At 43.7% G+C, this 18,096-nt stretch overlaps 1 protein-coding gene across 1 annotated transcript; it reads right to left on the reverse strand.

Moving 5' to 3' along the window:
- Positions 1-181: 181 nt before the first annotated feature.
- On the reverse strand, positions 182-18,044 carry pgrmc2 (progesterone receptor membrane component 2). Its single transcript, XM_033643104.2, has 3 exons — positions 17,598-18,044; positions 3,184-3,339; positions 182-1,663 (listed from the first exon to the last, which is right to left on the reverse strand). Exons 1-3 carry the CDS (start codon positions 17,938-17,940, stop codon positions 1,566-1,568), a joined length of 597 nt encoding a protein of 198 aa, XP_033498995.1. The 5' UTR covers positions 17,941-18,044; the 3' UTR covers positions 182-1,565.
- Positions 18,045-18,096: the final 52 nt, after the last annotated feature.

The raw sequence follows: 18,096 nt of genomic DNA on the forward strand, positions 1-18,096 counted from the left end.
TGTGAACACACTCACAGGTAGAGAATTCATTCATTCATTCTAATGATGATGAGTTTTATGTTGTTTACCTAAAGGCCGTGTGTCCGTCTGCGTCTCTGCGTCGTCACTTCCTGTTTCAACCTTTTAAAGAAACATTTCCCAAAGCTGCCTCTCAGATCAAAGAAACGCCAGACGGCTTCAGTTATTAACCAAATTGATTTATTATGCATGAACAAATCCCTTCCTGCCTCTGTCACACACACACACACACACACACACACACACACACACACAGCCAACATTTAAATACATGACGTGGTGGAGAGTCGGCATAGCTCACTGTTGTTGCACATGCTTTAATAAAATGATAGATATATTTACAGATAAGCTCCCGGTCCCGCCCTGCCGCTCTGAGCTCCGCCCTGCAGCTCTGAGCTCCGCCCTGCAGCTCTGAGCTCCGCCCTGCAGCTCTTAGCTCCGCCCTCTTTGTTATGTTTTTTTTTGGAGATTCACCCACATTTAAAAAGAACCAAAGAAAGAACCCAAACCATTTTTGGGGTTTTGGCCGATACGACGTTGCAGTTACACGATGGAGTTCATCACCGACAGAAATATGGCAGTAACACTGAGAATTCATACGGAATATTTACAGGTGGTGAAGTGAGTCTGGGGGAGCGCCGCCTCCATCCCTTCGCCCCGCCCACCTCCTCTCTGACGCTCAGCACTGACACGACAAACTAAATAAGGCACGATTAATACTTGGACCTTTTTTGGGGGCGTTTCGCTTGTCAGGAGGCGTGTAAACAAATGAGTGGATTGATTGGGACTGCCTTATGGTCACCTTCCCTTTGTGTTCAGTCCGTATGATGTCATTCATCAACAGGTTTCATATGGCGAGGACCTTTGACCCCTCCCCCCACCCCTCCCCCTCTATGCTACTCCACAGATACAATCACATGGTGACAAACAAAGAGAACTAGTAGTGATGTCACTACAAACACAACAGGAAAAGGCCCTGCCCGTCTCCACGGCGCTGCGTCTGAGGCTGCAGCTCCGCCCTCTCGGTGAGGAGGGAGGGGGAGGGGAGGGGGGGGGGGTATTGAAAGAAGAAGAGAAATGATTGATTGATGCGCCGTCCTAAGCTGAAGCAGTTTCAGTTGCAATCATGTGACAAAACCAAAGATAAAACAGACAATCTGCTTCCTGTCCCATCGTCTTCCACCAACGTGTTCCTACGTCTGACCAACCTCCACCCGGTGCTCAGCGGCGCCCACCATCACCACACGTCCCCCCCGACACCCCCCAGAGAAATGAGTAAGAGATTTGGTGGGTGACTTTCAGATTGGTCTAATGGCACAAGCCCCTCCCCCCTGACTTCCTGTTGGTGGTCATGGTCACAAGATGAAGAGGGAGGAAGAGGGGCAGAGGTCTGGGAGTCCTGCCCTTCAGAGGCGCCACGCCAGCGGACAGGTTGAGGAGTGGGGGGGGCGGGGCAGGTTACAGGAGTGTCAGAAGGAGGTGTGGGGGGCCGGGGGCCGTCTGTCGCAGCTGTTTGGGGCTCCTGGCTTTGGTCGGTGTGATGAACCTCAGTCGTGCTTCAGGTGGTCCTTGATGTCCTCTTCGTCCGTGTACTCCGACGGCTCGTCGCCCGGCTTCAGCAACCGCCCCACGTAATCGTATTTTTCTGGAAGACAGGGACAGAAAGGAGGAGGTCACACAGTGGTGCGTCAGAGGGAGGGAGGGACTTCCTGTAACAGCCTCTGTGACGCTGCTGTGATTAACAAGTGTACAGTAAAACATCATCATCATCAAATAACGTGCAGATCGTCTTCTATCATCATCAATAAGTAGACAGGTGAAAACAGAGTGATGACACGTTTTTAACCACCTGAGAAAAGTCGCCAATCTGCAGGACGATGAACACGTGAAGAACGGTGAGAGTAACAACGCTGATGTGACCTCACCGACACCTCGTGCTTCTCCAGCGTCTCAGGTCCTGTTTATACGATGATTCCAACAGTTAACTTTAGTTGTGATTCGGCTGGTCGCTTACACGACGGCGGCATTTTGGGGACTGAAAACTCAATGTTTTGAAAATGGGTTCCAGAGTGCGTTTTTTTTTTTAAACAGCGATGTCTCCGTTGTCATGTAAACTTGCAATACGCAGTTCCTCTGAAAACGAAGACTTTCTGCACATGCTCATTACAGTTCCAGTCACTAGACATGTGCGAGGAAGTCGACCATCCCAACAACAATGGCGGCCTCCTGCGCTCTGGTTGTGCTGCTCAAACTGTTTAATCTATCAGCGTGTAGATTTACTGTAGCAGCTTCACCTCGTCGTCCACCCAGACAAACATTTGTGCGGTTGCCATTTTGTTTGTTTATACATCACTGCTCTGTAGAAGGAAGCACATGTGCGCAGGTGTGTGTCATTTCATTACAAAGTCACACCGCCACCTACAGGCCTGACACGGACACTACAGCGCTTTGGTGATTTCTGCAGATCTGTGTGCACAGAGACTGTTATCAAAACGTTTTCATCTGAACGCAGAACTTTTTCAAAATGAAAATGAGAAGCGATTCAGTTTTCAGCCTTTGTTTTGGTGTAACCGTGAGCCCCCTGCTGCGTCGCCTGACATCACCGTATCTCAACCAAAAAGCTGCACCTGAACACACCGCAAAGATGTCAGCACATACCTTCTGCTCCGACAAGGGGCCGACGAGGGGGGCGACGAAGGGGGGGACAAGGGGCAACAGTGGAGGACAAACTGCATTGACAAGGACGACAGACGCTCACTGACGGCCCAACACTGAGCGACGGCGGACCATCAGCTTTGTATGTCGCACCTTTACGTTACAGGGAAGGTTACCCACAGAGGATTACTGTAACTACCTCAGTCCAAATACAATTCCAGGACTTTTCCAGCATTTCAATGACTGTGAGAACCCAAAGTTACACCTGAGGAACAGTGTGTGACCTGTAGTTCAGACTGTAACGTGTCACAGAGTCTGTCAGCAGTTAAACTTAAGTGTTTCAGGTCATCAGTGTGGGACAGACAGGGACATACAGAGACATTGTGGGACAGACAGGGACATACAGAGACATTGTGGGACAGACAGGAAGTGAAGACAATGAATGTCTCTGTGACCTCAAAGACTAATGGACGTGTTAATCTGTGGTGGGAACATGAGGAACAAACGTACCCATAAACTGCATCTCCCACTCCCTCACGCTCTCCATCTGGACGGCGTTGAGGTCTGACAGGTCGTCGTACTCGTCCCTCAGGGCATCCTTCTCCAGGCAGAAGGTGGCGAGGCCTCTGGACGCGTCCCGACCCGCAAAGATACCGTAAGGACCGTCTGAGGACAACATGAACCATCAGTTCATCCTCTCACACACGATCCATCAGTTCATCCTCTCACACATGATCCATCAGTTCATCCTCTCACACACGATCCATCAGTTCATCCTCTCACACATGATCCACCAGTTCATCCTTAAAAATAAATAAAATAAATAAATAAAAAGTTGACGTATAGCCGTTATATATTTAAAAATAAATACAAATAAATTAAGTAAAAGTGAACATACAGCCCTGTTATCATTTAAAAATAAGTAAATTATTAAAAATAAAATAAAAAGTTACCTGTCCTGTCGTTTATTTTCTATCATAGTTCATTTACATGTTTTGCAGCTGTATATTTTCAAAATAAAATAGATAATAGAATAAAATCCCCGTCTCTGTATTTTATTTTGATCTCTGTGTGTTTTTATCAACGTGTTTGTGAACATGTAGAAAAAACTGAGATATAAATCGTGTTGTCGTTCAGCCTGAAAATAACGAGATGTGATTTCTGTCCTGGTTTCAGCTCTGATCAGAGATCAATAGAGGTCCTGAGATCAACCTGAAGAGATACACAGATATGCGTCCCGTTAACCTCTATTTACAGATGTGTGTCTAGTTAACCTCCATATACAGACGTGTCCCGTTAACCTCCATATACAGATATGTGTCCCGTTAACCTCCATATACAGACGTGTCCCGTTAACCTCCATATACAGACGTGTCCCGTTAACCTCCATTTACAGATGTGTGTCCCGTTAACCTCCATATACAGACGTGTCCCGTTAACCTCCATTTACAGATATGTGTCCCGTTAACCTCCATATACAGACGTGTCCCGTTAACCTCCATTTACAGATATGTGTCCCGTTAACCTCCATATACAGATGTGTCCCGTTAACCTCCATATACAGATATGTGTCCCGTTAACCTCCATATACAGACGTGTCCCGTTAACCTCCATATACAGATGTGTGTCCCGTTAACCTCCATATACAGACGTGTCCCGTTAACCTCCATTTACAGATGTGTGTCCCGTTAACCTCCATATACAGATGTGTCCCGTTAACCTCCATTTACAGATATGTGTCCCGTTAACCTCCATATACAGATGTGTCCCGTTAACCTCCATATACTAAACGTAGCTAAACGTAGATTCAGTAAGATAAGCTAAACGTAGATTCAGTAAGATTGTTATTCACGTCGGCGGCAATGACACCCGGTTACGCCAATCGGAGGTCACTAAAATTAATATTGCCTCGGTGTGTGAATATGCAAAAACGATGTCGGACTCCGTAGTTTTCTCTGGACCCCTCCCAAATCTGACCAGTGACGACATGTTTAGCCGCATGTCATCATTTAACCGCTGGCTGTCCAGGTGGTGTCCAGCAAACGATGTGGGTTTTGTTAATAATTGGCAAACTTTCTGGGGAAAACCTGGTCTTATTAGGAGAGACGGCATTCACCCCACTTTGGATGGAGCTGCTCTCATTTCTAGGAACCTGGCAAATTTTATTAGTAATTTAAATCCCTGACAACCCAGAGTTGAGACCAGGACTCAGAGTCACAGTCCTACACGCTTCTCAGCGCTTCTAGTGCAGTTACCCAGCCATAGTTTTCATAGTTTTATACAAACGGTGTCTGTCCCCCGACCACCTAAATTATTTAAATCTAAAATTAAACAAAGAGGAGTTGTGCATAACAACCTCATAAAAATTAAAACCTCTTCTGTGACAGAAAGACAAAACAGGAGAATTAAATGCGGACTGTTAAATATCAGGTCTCTATCGTCTAAAGCAGTGTTAGTAAACGAATTAATATCAGATAATCATATTGATTTACTCAGTCTCACTGAAACCTGACTGTGTCAAGATGAATATGTTAGTCTAAATGAGTCCACTCCTCCCAGTCATAATAATACCCACATTCCTCGAGGCAGCGGCCGAGGAGGGGGAGTTGCAGCCATTTTTAACTCTAGTCTGTTAATCAGCCCTAAACCTAAACTAGATTATAATTCATTTGAAAGCCTCGTTCTTAGTCTTTTACATCCGACCTGGAAAACCTCGCAGCCACTTTTATTTGTTATAGTGTACCGTGCTCCTGGCCCGTATTCTGAATTTGTATCTGAATTCTCAGAGTTTTTATCCAGTTTAGTTCTTAAATCAGATAAAGTTATTATTGTAGGCGATTTTAACATTCATGTCGACGTTGATAATGACTCCCTGGCTACCGCGTTTATCTCATTAATAGACTCCATTGGCTTCAGTCAGGGTGTACATGAACCCACTCACTGTTTTAACCATACCCTCGATCTAGTTCTGACGTATGGAATTGAAATTGATAACCTAAAAGTCTTTCCACAGAATCCCTCGCTATCGGATCATTATCTGATTACTTTTGATTTCTTTTTACTCGATTACACGCCACTCAGCAACAGTTACTATACTAGATGTTTATCAGATAGTGCTGTCGCAAAATTTAAGGAAAAGATTACTCCGTCGTTAAATTCAATACCAAGTCCCTCAGTAACAGAGGTTTCCTGTGCCGACTTTAGCCTCTCCCAAATTGATAGTTGTTTGTTGATAGCGCCGTAGGCTCGCTGCGAACAACGCTCGACTCTGTAGCTCCTCTTAAAAAGAAGTTAAAAAAGCAAAGAAAGTTCGCTCCTTGGTATAACTCTCAAACCCGTAAGTTAAAACAAATATCGCGAAAATTTGAAAGGAATTGGCAATTAACCAAACTGGAAGAATCTCGTTTAATCTGGACAGACAGTCTCAAAACTTATAAGAGGGGCCTCCGCAATGCCAGAGCAAACTATTACTCAGCATTAATAGAAGAAAACAAGAACAACCCCAGGTTTCTTTTCAGCACTGTAGCCAGGCTGACTGAGAGTCAAAGCTCTATTGAGCCTTGTATTCCTTTAGCCCTTAGCAGTAATGATTTTATGAGCTTTTTTAATGACAAAATTCTAACTATTAGAGGCAAAATTCATGACCTCCTGTCCTCAGATAGTACCTATCTAACCTCAAACACAGCTGTAAGACCTAATATATATTTAGATTGCTTCTCCCCAATTTCTCTTCAAGAATTGACCGCAGTGATTTCTTCATCTAAATCATTAACGTGTCTCTTAGACCCCATCCCAACTAGGCTACTTAAGGAGGTCTTTCCTTTAGTTAACACTCATATATTAGATACAGTACAGGCCAAAAGTTTGGACACACCTTCTCATTCAATGCGTTTTCTTTATTTTCATGACTATTTACATTGTAGATTCTCACTGAAGGCATCAAAACTATGAATGAACACATGTGGAGTTATGTACTTAACAAAAAAAGGTGAAATAACTGAAAACATGTTTTATATTCTAGTTTCTTCCCTTTGCTTTCTCTCCATGAGCTTCAAGAGGTAGTCACCTGAAATGGTTTTCCAACAGTCTTGAAGGAGTTCCCAGAGGTGTTTAGCACTTGTTGGCCCCTTTGCCTTCACAGCCTGGAGGTGTGTTTGGGGTCATTGTCCTGTTGAAAAATAAATGATCGTCCAACTAAACGCAAACCGGATGGGATGGCATGTCGCTGCAGGATGCTGTGGTAGCCATGCTGGTTCAGTGTGCCTTCAATTTTGAATAAATCCCCAACAGTGTCACCAGCAAAACACCCCCACACCATCACACCTCCTCCTCCATGCTTCACAGTGGGAACCAGGCATGTGGAATCCATCCGTTCACCTTTTCTGCGTCTCACAAAGACACGGCGGTTGGAACCAAAGATCTCAAATTTGGACTCATCAGACCAAAGCACAGATTTCCACTGGTCTAATGTCCATTCCTTGTGTTTCTTGGCCCAAACAAATCTCTTCTGCTTGTTGCCTCTCCTTAGCAGTGGTTTCCTAGCAGCTATTTGACCATGAAGGCCTGATTGGCGCAGTCTCCTCTTAACAGTTGTTCTAGAGATGGGTCTGCTGCTAGAACTCTGTGTGGCATTCATCTGGTCTCTGATCTGAGCTGCTGTTAACTTGCCATTTCTGAGGCTGGTGACTCGGATGAACTTATCCTCAGAAACAGAGGTGACTCTTGGTCTTCCTTTCCTGGGTCGGTCCTCATGTGTGCCAGTTTCGTTGTAGCGCTTGATGGTTTTTGCGACTCCACTTGGGGACACATTTAAAGTTTTTGCAATTTTCCGGACTGACTGACCTTCATTTCTTAAAGTAATGATGGCCACTGGTTTTTCTTTAGTTAGCTGATTGGTTCTTGCCATAATATGAATTTTAACAGTTGTCCAATAGGGCTGTCGGCTGTGTATTAACCTGACTTCTGCACAACACAACTGATGGTCCCAACCCCATTGATAAAGCAAGAAATTCCACTAATTAACCCTGATAAGGCACACCTGTGAAGTGGAAACCATTTCAGGTGACTACCTCTTGAAGCTCATGGAGAGAATGCCAAGAGTGTGCAAAGCAGTAATCAGAGCAAAGGGTGGCTATTTTGAAGAAACTAGAATATAAAACATGTTTTCAGTTATTTCACCTTTTTTTGTTAAGTACATAACTCCACATGTGTTCATTCATAGTTTTGATGCCTTCAGTGAGAATCTACAATGTAAATAGTCATGAAAATAAAGAAAACGCATTGAATGAGAAGGTGTGTCCAAACTTTTGGCCTGTACTGTATATCAATCAATATATCCTTATTAACAGGCTATGTACCACAGTCTTTTAAGGTAGCTGTAATTAAACCTCTCCTAAAAAAGTCCACCCTGGATCCAGAGGTGTTAGCCAACTATAGACCAATATCTAATCTTCCCTTTATGTCAAAGATCCTTGAGAAAGTAGTCGCAGACCAGCTGTGTGATTTCCTCCATGATAATAATTTATTTGAGGACTTTCAGTCAGGATTTAGAGTGCATCATAGCACTGAGACAGCTCTAGTTAAAATTACAAATGACCTTCTGATTGCTTCAGACAAAGAACTCGTCTCTGTTCTTGTTTTATTAGATCTTAGTGCGGCGTTTGACACAATTGACCATCAAATTCTACTGCAGAGACTGGATCACTTAATTGGCCTAAAAGGTTCAGCACTAAGCTGGTTTAAATCTTATTTATCTGATCGTTTTCAATTTGTTGACGTTCATAATGAATCATCCTTACGTACCAAAGTTTGTTTTGGAGTTCCGCAAGGTTCTGTGCTCGGACCAATCCTATTTACTCTATATATGCTTCCTTTAGGTAACATCATTAGAAATCACTCTATAAATTTCCATTGTTATGTGGATGATACACAGTTGTATTTATCGATGAAGCCAGAAGAAAGTAATCAACTAACTAAACTCCATAACTGCCTTAAAGACATAAAAAATTGGATGAGCACCAATTTCCTGATGTTAAATTCAGACAAAACTGAAGTTATTGTTCTTGGCCCCAAACAACTCAGAGACTCTTTATCTGATGACATAGTTTCTCTAGATGGCATTGCTCTGGCCTCTAGCACTACCGTAAGAAACCTCGGAGTAATATTTGATCAAGATTTGTCTTTTAATTCTCATTTAAAACAAACCTCACGGACTGCATTTTTTCATCTGTGTAATATTGTGAAAATTAGGCCTATCCTGACCCGAAAAGATGCAGAAAAATTGGTCCACGCTTTTGTTACCTCAAGGCTGGATTACTGCAACTCTCTATTATCAGGTAGCTCTAGTAAGTCCTTAAAAACTCTCCAGCTAATTCAGAATGCAGCAGCACGTGTACTAACAGGAACTAAGAAACAAGATCATATTTCTCCTGTTTTAGCTTCTCTGCACTGGCTCCCTGTAAAATCCAGAATTGAATTTAAAATCCTACTGTTAACTTATAAAGCTCTAAATGGTCAAGCTCCGTCATATCTTAGAGAGCTCATAGTGCCATATTATCCCACCAGAACACTGCGCTCTGAGAACGCAGGGTTACTCGTGGTCCCTAAAGTCTCCAAAAGTAGATCAGGAGCCAGAGCCTTCAGCTATCAGGCTCCTCTCCTGTGGAATCATCTTCCTGTTACGGTCCGGCAGGCAGACACCGTCTCCACATTTAAGACTAGACTTAAGACTTTCCTCTTTGATAAAGCTTATAGTTAGGGCTGGCTCAGGCTTGCCCTGTACCAGCCCCTAGTTAGGCTGACTTAGGCCTAGTCTGCTGGAGGACCCCCTATAATACACCGGGCACCTTATAGTGATAAGGATAGTGGATAGTGTGACGTGTGTGGTTGTGCTGCTGCCATGGTCCTGCCAGATGCCTCCTGCTGCTGCTGCCATCATTAGTCATTAGTCATACTTCTACTGTTATTATACACATATGACTATTGTCACACATGTATACTGCCAGATATTAATACATACTTTCAACATATTGTACCACAGTAGCCAGAACTATAACTATAATATTATTACTTTCATTAATGTTGTTGTAAGCTACTGTCATTACCTGCATCTCTCTCTCTCTCTCTCTCTCTGTCTCTCTCTCTGTCTCTCTCTCTGTCTCTCTCATTGTGTCATACGGATTACTGTTAATTAATTATGCTGATCTGTTCTGTACGACATCTATTGCACGTCTGTCCGTCCTGGAAGAGGGATCCCTCCTCAGTTGCTCTTCCTGAGGTTTCTACCGTTTTTTTTCCCCGTTAAAGGTTTTTTTGGGGAGTTTTTCCTGATCAGCTGTGAGGGTCATAAGGACAGAGGGATGTCGTATGCTGTAAAGCCCTGTGAGGCAAATTGTGATTTGTGATATTGGGCTTTATAAATAAAATTGATTGATTGATTGATTGATTGATTGATGATTGATTGATATACAGATGTGTCCCGTTAACCTCCATATACAGATGTGTGTCCCGTTAACCTCCATATACAGATGTGTGTCCCGTTAACCTCCATTTATAGATATGTGTCCTGTTAACCTACATATACAGATGTGTGTCCCGCTAACCTCCATTTACAGATGTGTGTCCCGTTAACCTCCATTTATAGATATGTGTCCTGTTAACCTACATATACAGATGTGTGTCCCGCTAACCTCCATTTACAGATGTGTGTCTAGTTAACCTCCATTTACAGATATGTGTCCTGTTAACCTACATATACAGATGTGTGTCCCGCTAACCTCCATTTACAGATGTGTGTCCCGTTAACCTCCATATACAGATGTGTGTCCCGTTAACCTCCATTTATAGATATGTGTCCTGTTAACCTACATATACAGATGTGTGTCCCGCTAACCTCCATATACAAATATGTGTCCCGTTAACCTCCATATACAGATGTGTGTCCCGTTAACCTCCATTTACAGATATGTGTCCTGTTAACCTACATATACAGATGTGTGTCCCGCTAACCTCCATTTACAGATATGTGTCCCGTTAACCTCCATATACAGATGTGTCCCGTTAACCTCCATATACAGATATGTGTCCCGTTAACCTCCATTTACAGATATGTGTCTAGTTAACCTCTATTTACAGATATGTGTCCCGTTAACCTCCATATAGATATATGTCCAGTTGACCTCCATTTACAGATGTGTGTCCCGTTAACCTCCATATACAGACGTGTCCTGTTAACCTCCATATAGATATGTGTCCCGTTAACCTCCATATACAGACGTGTCCCGTTAACCTCCATATACAGATGTGTGTCCCGTTAACCTCCATATACAGATATGTGTCTAGTTAACCTCCATATACAGATGTGTGTCCCGTTAACCTCCATATACAGATGTGTGTCCCGTTAACCTCCATATACAGATAGGTGTCTAGTTAACCTCCATATACAGATATGTGTCCCGTTAACCTCCATATGCAGATGTGTGTCCCGTTAACCTCCATATACAGATATGTGTCCCGTTAACCTCCACATACAGATATGTGTCTAGTTAACCTCCACATACAGATGTGTGTCTAGTTAACCTCCTCCAATTACTGATCTCTGAGGTGGGACGGAGACAGAGGACAAAGAGGACGTCTGTGTCTTATCAGATTGATATTTAACCCTTCAGACTGGAGACACATGTGACTGTCAGCCTGTGAACTACAGTCTCACACAGCGCCCCGAGCCTTCCTGATGTTTTCTCTTCATCATCATCATCATCATCTGACCAGCATGTGAAACTCTGCAGCTTTTCTTCGTCTCATTTTGCAACACAAGAAAATAAACTGCACAGTGCAGAGACGTCCTATCAGCTCACAGATTAGATTCTGTTCTCTGACCTTACATAACCCCAGATCAGACGCCATGTCACGTCACGCCTCACCGACACACATGCTGATATCTCACTCGCTCATACTTATCACATTCAGGTTGTTTATTTAAACGCCACGACTCACCGCTGCAGAACAAACCTGTCACATCTGTGTCAGACCTGAGTGAGCATGGACCTCCTAAGCTGACGATGGGAACTCTGGGTAATTTACTGTCCTCCTGATATCTGAGCGACCTGCGGCGCTGGGTTTCATCTGAAATACGTCCTGAGTACTGTTTGATCGTGTCGGGTCGGGCCGCTGTGAAAGGTCATTGTTTGTTTCAGATGTTTTAACCCTTTGAGCTCTGCTGTGGAGACGGCCGTCACTACATGTGCTGGTGTTTCTGATTATTGTGATGTCACTTCCTGGAGGATCTTCAAAGCTGAGCTCAAAGGTTTCAGAAGACAATAAACCAGAATAACTCATTAAAGTATTAAAACTGTGTCATAAATAAAATATATTCTACAGACGTTCCTATCGACCTGCTCATCTGCTGCCGCCACATCTCGTCACCGTCTTTAGGACCGCCTGTAGCGCAACGCTGTGACATCACTGCACGCAGACAACATGATGGTGCAGAAAAAGACCATTGTGACTGTTTTTATTTGAGAACAATTTAAACAGGATCATAAAACAGGGACGGTGCTCGGCCGCCTGCTGCAGCTGCATCTTCACAGTTAATTCATGTGAACGTTTCATCATGTGTTTGACTTTTTCTTTTCCATTTCTTGTTTTAAATAAAAAGGTGTGAGCTGTAACTGAGCTGCAGATACACACCTGTCCGACCTGTTCTGCAGCTCACGCTAATTTTTATTAATCTCTGGGTGTAAAACCTAAAGAGCGGTGCTCGTGGTGCGTTCACGGCCCAAACACCAGAAACAACCTGAAAACAAACTTTCTGTTTGATATTTAAACTAAACTGAATCCACAATCAGCAGAGTCAGAAATCAGTTTCCTGTCCCGCCCACATGTGGACTGATGGACACGCCATCCCAGCCTGAAGTCCACCGTGATAAACTCCACGGTCCAATCAGCTCCTGTCGAGTCTCTACTGTAAACATGTGCGTCAGGGTGCGTGAGCCGAGTGGATTCAGGCGGTGTCAGATAGCAGCAGTGACACGTGAGCGCGTGGGGAATGTTGGCTGAATAATTATAGTTTATTACAGAGTTGATGAGGGAGTCAGACAGGCCAGACAGAATGTGGAGCGACAGAAAGAAAAACAGACGTATAAAGACTCAAGTAAAGAAACATGATCTTTGTATGTGTCGCTCTGCTCTCAGTTAACTCTCAGTTTGTTCAGGACGAGGCAGGAGGGAGGACGACGTGTGCTGCATTCAAAGACCGTGTGTTTAACGTCCTGTACTACATGTCTGCAGTATCCTGTGCTCCAGATGTTTGTTATTCTACATTATAAAACCTAATATCTGAGTTTAATGTTTGTATCTGTGAGCTCCTCTCTTCACATCACACAGACTGAGACAGGAAGTGACAAAATAAGCAACAAATAAGGAACAAACACACACACACACACACACACACACTCCAGAGTACAGAAATAAACAAAGCTAAAATAAGACGACATTAATATATTAATATGAACTGAGTTGTTTCTTTAAGTGAAACTAAAAGAAGGAAATTATTTCAGTGACAGTCATCATTAATATCATCTCTACATGTTAGGCATGTAACGATATGTTGAATTTCGCGGTGTCGCGATAAAATAAATTCTTGATACCGTCGTGGGAATGCCACGGTAGTTATATAGCTGCGTTCTCCTACAGAGCCGGTAATATGTGTGACTACATTCCCCATAATCCTTTGCATGCAACTGCACACGCAGGTGAGAGCAGACTCGTGCAGCTCAGCCTCCGACTCTGACCCATGCGTGACCGGAGGAAACAGCAAATAAAAGTAAGGAGATTGATTGTTTTTCTCTGTGGATTTTCTCCACGACCATGCGTCATAGCGAGAAGCCTTTCCGACAAGACCAAGCACTTGTCGGTAGTCCAATGTTTTCACAGTGAAAAAAAATGATAAATTTACACTAAAATAATGTATAACAAAGCTTTCATACGGCTTTGCACACACATTACTTTTGGATGGATTACTTGCGAATGCAGGGTTGCACAGAAATGCCACGCATATCACATGAAAGCGCAGGACCAGGGCTTTCCTCTCTTCATCTCCTGTCCTGAGAAAGTGTTAGTGTCTCCTTGATGTCAAGATTGTCAACCTGGCGTGAACAAACTGAGTGAATGTGTGTTTTTGAGTTTTTCTATGACTTCCAGGGAAATGGCTGGACTTTTATTTATTTTGGTTTTCTTTTACACACATCTCTACCCACCTCTCTCTCTCTCTCGCTCTCGTTCTCTCTCTCGCTCTCTCCCTGTGTGTCTCTCTGTGTCTCTGTGAGTGAGGGATTGTGTGTTATTGAGTTTACATTATTTCTAATTTGTTAATTTTGTTGTTGTTGCAGGGTCTGATTGTTCTAAATTCTGTATATTTGATGAATATTAAGACTACTCTATCCTCATAATTTGATGTCATTCAGATGACTTTCTAGTAATAGTACAACACTACTTTTGTTCAGAGTAGGTTAAAAAATACTGAATGTTTCCATTTTCATATTCTGTCACTGTAGTTTTAATTGACATGACTTTGTTATGGCACTTTAATGTCTGCCTGCCTAGCAGTAATAGGGGGGGAAATGAAAGCACATGTTCAACTGTGTGTTGATTTGTTTATGATACGCTTCCAAGTTATAAATAACATGCTGTACATGCACTATTTTTGAATAAAATAGCTATTTTTAACAATAGATTTTCTCTTTTTTTCCCCTTGTATAAATATCGTGATATATCGTATCGTGAGTTTCTGGTATCGTTACATCCCTACTACATGTCACCTTTTTTTTTTAAAATCATATTAATATCAAAAGAATCGATCGCAGCAGAATCATAATAAGATTCAGAATCAATAAAATTCAATCGATACCTGACCCAGTGAATCACCACAGCAGCACCATACAGAACATACAATCTCAATATATGACCAATATATGATCCCAACAGTGACCATACGATTTCATCACGATACATTTTTGCTGTGATTTTAAATGTTTTCTGACGTGCTGAGAACTGAAATAAGATAATCTGGATTATATTGTGATTTTTTTACTGTATTTAACAGTAAATTTTGTCTGTTTTCTGTTTCATTTATTAAGATTATATTTTATAGACAAAGTTTCTTACTTATACTTTTTATTTTATTGAAGCAGAATTTATCTCCTGGACTGATTTTATTATTCTAGTAAACTACCACAGGTTTACTTTGTATTAGCAATATTAATCATTTATAAAAATGTACAAGATCAATACTTGGCCTCTGTCTATCGTTTCAATTTTCCCACATACAATACTGCGATACCTCCCCATCACTGACCTCATCTACACACAGTGATCAATATGTTTTACAGAGCGTCTCGTCCATCAGATCAGAAATCATCCTCAAATATCTGGATCATAAAAACTTCTGTAACGTGACGGAGCTCAAACTGAACTGTAACAGATCAATGTGGAGAAATGAGACCAGTTATTTCACCCGTCATCATTGGCCTGTCACACACTATCAATATTATAATCTAATCTTTCATTTTAGGCCGTAAGGTGAATCAGAAAAAGTCTCACAGAAACTGATTTCCGCTCCGACATCTGGGGACTACACGATCTTTACTTCATAAAAAAGATCGATACATGTTCAGCTAATCAGCAGGAGTTTGTAGCTCATAACCCCGCAAGAGTCCTGTGATCGGGGTCGTAATTCGGCACTTGTTCCGTCAGAGCGTAATGAGATTTGGTACACGAGTGGTGTCACGGCCGTCATGTGATCACGCTACACCAATAAGGTACCCGTATTTCGTGTCGCCATGGTTTCATTCAGCAGAGGAAAACAGACCCAGAAGTCCTCAAAAGTGAGCAGAAATGAGCTGAAACAGCGCTATTCACATTGCCGTGTCCATGAAACACGATGAGACAAACAGACAATAAGGTGAACTAAGCAAAAATGTCTTAAAACACATTTGATTCAATACCTGGGAATAACCGACATATTATTACATAGACAACATAGCTGTCCAGTACGGAATACGAGAACGGCCATGTATTTTTTTTTTTTTGTGCACTGTTATCTCGTGATAATGACTTATTATTTCATTACCTCGATATAACAAAGATTGTTTTCCCGTGATAAGAATTAATTATCTCGTTATCTCGATATAATAAAGATTGTTTTCCCGTGATAATTGTCAAGTCTGATGATTGCGCACTGGTTAATGTGATCGTCTTGATTTCAGCCTACAAGAGCTGCTGTGGTCCTGCTAGATGCCTCCTGCTGCTTGCTGTTATCATTAGTCACACTTCTGCTGTTATTATACACCTATGATTATTGTCACATACCCTACATTTCCAAATAGTCGCCCAGTGGCATATAGCCGCTGGGCACCTAATAGCCGCCGGGGGTTTGACCCCATTTTGCGTATTAAACGCCGAGGCAATTATTTCCTCATTCATTGCCCCAAGAAGGGACAGCCCTGCAGGCAGGGAGGGAGCAGCTCGCGAGGGCTGCTCCCTCCCTGCCTGCTGAGGGACTGTTTGCGCTTTTACGCACGGGTCGGTGGTGAAGTGGCGCACATGACTCGTGCTACGGACGGACGGACAGACGGACAGACAGCCACGTATCTAAAACAGGTAATACATCTGGCTACATCTTTCCCAAAACGTTTGTACGACAAGAGAAAAAACTTTTATGAACTCTATCAAGTGATCAATGGAGCAGGGTCATGTATTCATCTGCAGTCACTGAGGGAGGGTCATGTGTTCATCTGCTGTCACTGAGGGAGGGTCATGTGTTCATCTGCTGTCACTGAGGGAGGGTCATGTGTTCATCTGCAGTCACTGAGGAAGGGTCATGTGTTCATCTGCTGTCACTGAGGGAGGGTCATGTGTTCATCTGCTGTCACTGAGGGAGGGTCATGTGTTCATCTGCAGTCACTGAGGGAGGGTCATGTGTTCATCTGCAGTCACTGAGGGAGGGTCATGTGTTCATCTGCTGTCACTGAGGGAGGGTCATGTGTTCATCTGCAGTCACTGAGGAAGGGTCATGTGTTCATCTGCTGTCACTGAGGGAGGATCATGTGTTCATCTGCTGTCACTGAGGGAGGGTCATGTGTTCATCTGCTGTCACTGAGGGAGGGTCATGTGTTCATCTGCTGTCACTGAGGGAGGGTCATGTGTTCACACTGATAAGTAGAGAACAGTCCCTAATGAGGTGCTTCAGTTTCATTTATGGACATGTTAGCTTCATGTTTGCAGCAGATTTTGTTTTAGCTGCATGAGGCTGGGTTGTTTTGTTGTTGTTTATTTGCTGTATTGTTTCTTTCTGTGAAATCAATAAACACGTCTATAAATAAACTTTGACGTAGCGCAGCAGAACAGTTGGTGCTCCGTCACACCGGAGTCAGTGTGACTTAAAGTCAGATTAAAACAGTTTAAGGTTTAAATGTTGGTGCAAAGTTCTTCATGCATCGGTGTAAACAGGCTACAGACAGACAGACAGACAGACAGCAGACGGTGCACTGTCTCCTGTGCACGTCAACAAGCTAACAGTCTAACGTTAGCAGGCTAGCTGCTCCTGATCTCCAGCCTCAGTAACTTTAAACTAAATAAAGTTTTAAATGTTTAATGTTAACAAAGATAAAGTCGAGACGTGTTAAAGCTCCGTCACATCAGTCACCACCCGAGAAACAGCTGAGCTACCGAGCTAACGGCTAGCATCCCATTCAATAACACAGACAAAGCCCACCGAGCTAAGCTAAGCTAAGCTAAGCTAAGCTAAGCAAAGCAAAGCACAGCCGATTGCGCCCAAACGTAGTGTCCGGGACAGCTCACCGTGAGCGGGCACCTGAAGCTAACTGTCCCGGCCGTCCCTCCAGCCTCCTTCCGGTCCCCACACTCACCTTTACCGTAAAACTTCTTCCCGCTGGTGACGTCGAAGACCTTCATGTTGACGGCCATGAGGATGCGCGGGTTCTGGAGCCCGTCGTACTCCCGCAGCTGCTCCAGAGTGAAGTCCCGTCTCCTCATCTTAGGCAGCGCCGAGGCCTCGTCGCCCAGGGCCGCGTCGGAGACGAGCCGCCTGCCCCACCGCCGGTACACCGCGACACACACCGCCACCACCGCCACCACAATGCTGACGTTCAGCAGCATCCCGCCGAGCCCGAGCCCGTCCGACTCGTCCGCTGAACCATGGCCGCCGCTGGTGTCTACTGGTCCGCTCGAACTGTCTCCATCGTCCGCCATACTGCTCGGTTAGCGCCTACCCGCCCCGGCCACAGGCTGCGTTCACGTCCTGTCGGGAACAGCGGAACCACTGGTTGAGCGGGAACTGAGAGGCTGTTCCAGTGTGTGCTGGGGGACCGCTCGAGTTAGGGACTGTTCTCTATGCAGCAGCGGTGT

Source organism: Epinephelus lanceolatus, chromosome 15 (assembly GCF_041903045.1).
Source record: "Epinephelus lanceolatus isolate andai-2023 chromosome 15, ASM4190304v1, whole genome shotgun sequence".
NCBI lineage: Eukaryota > Metazoa > Chordata > Actinopteri > Perciformes > Serranidae > Epinephelus > Epinephelus lanceolatus.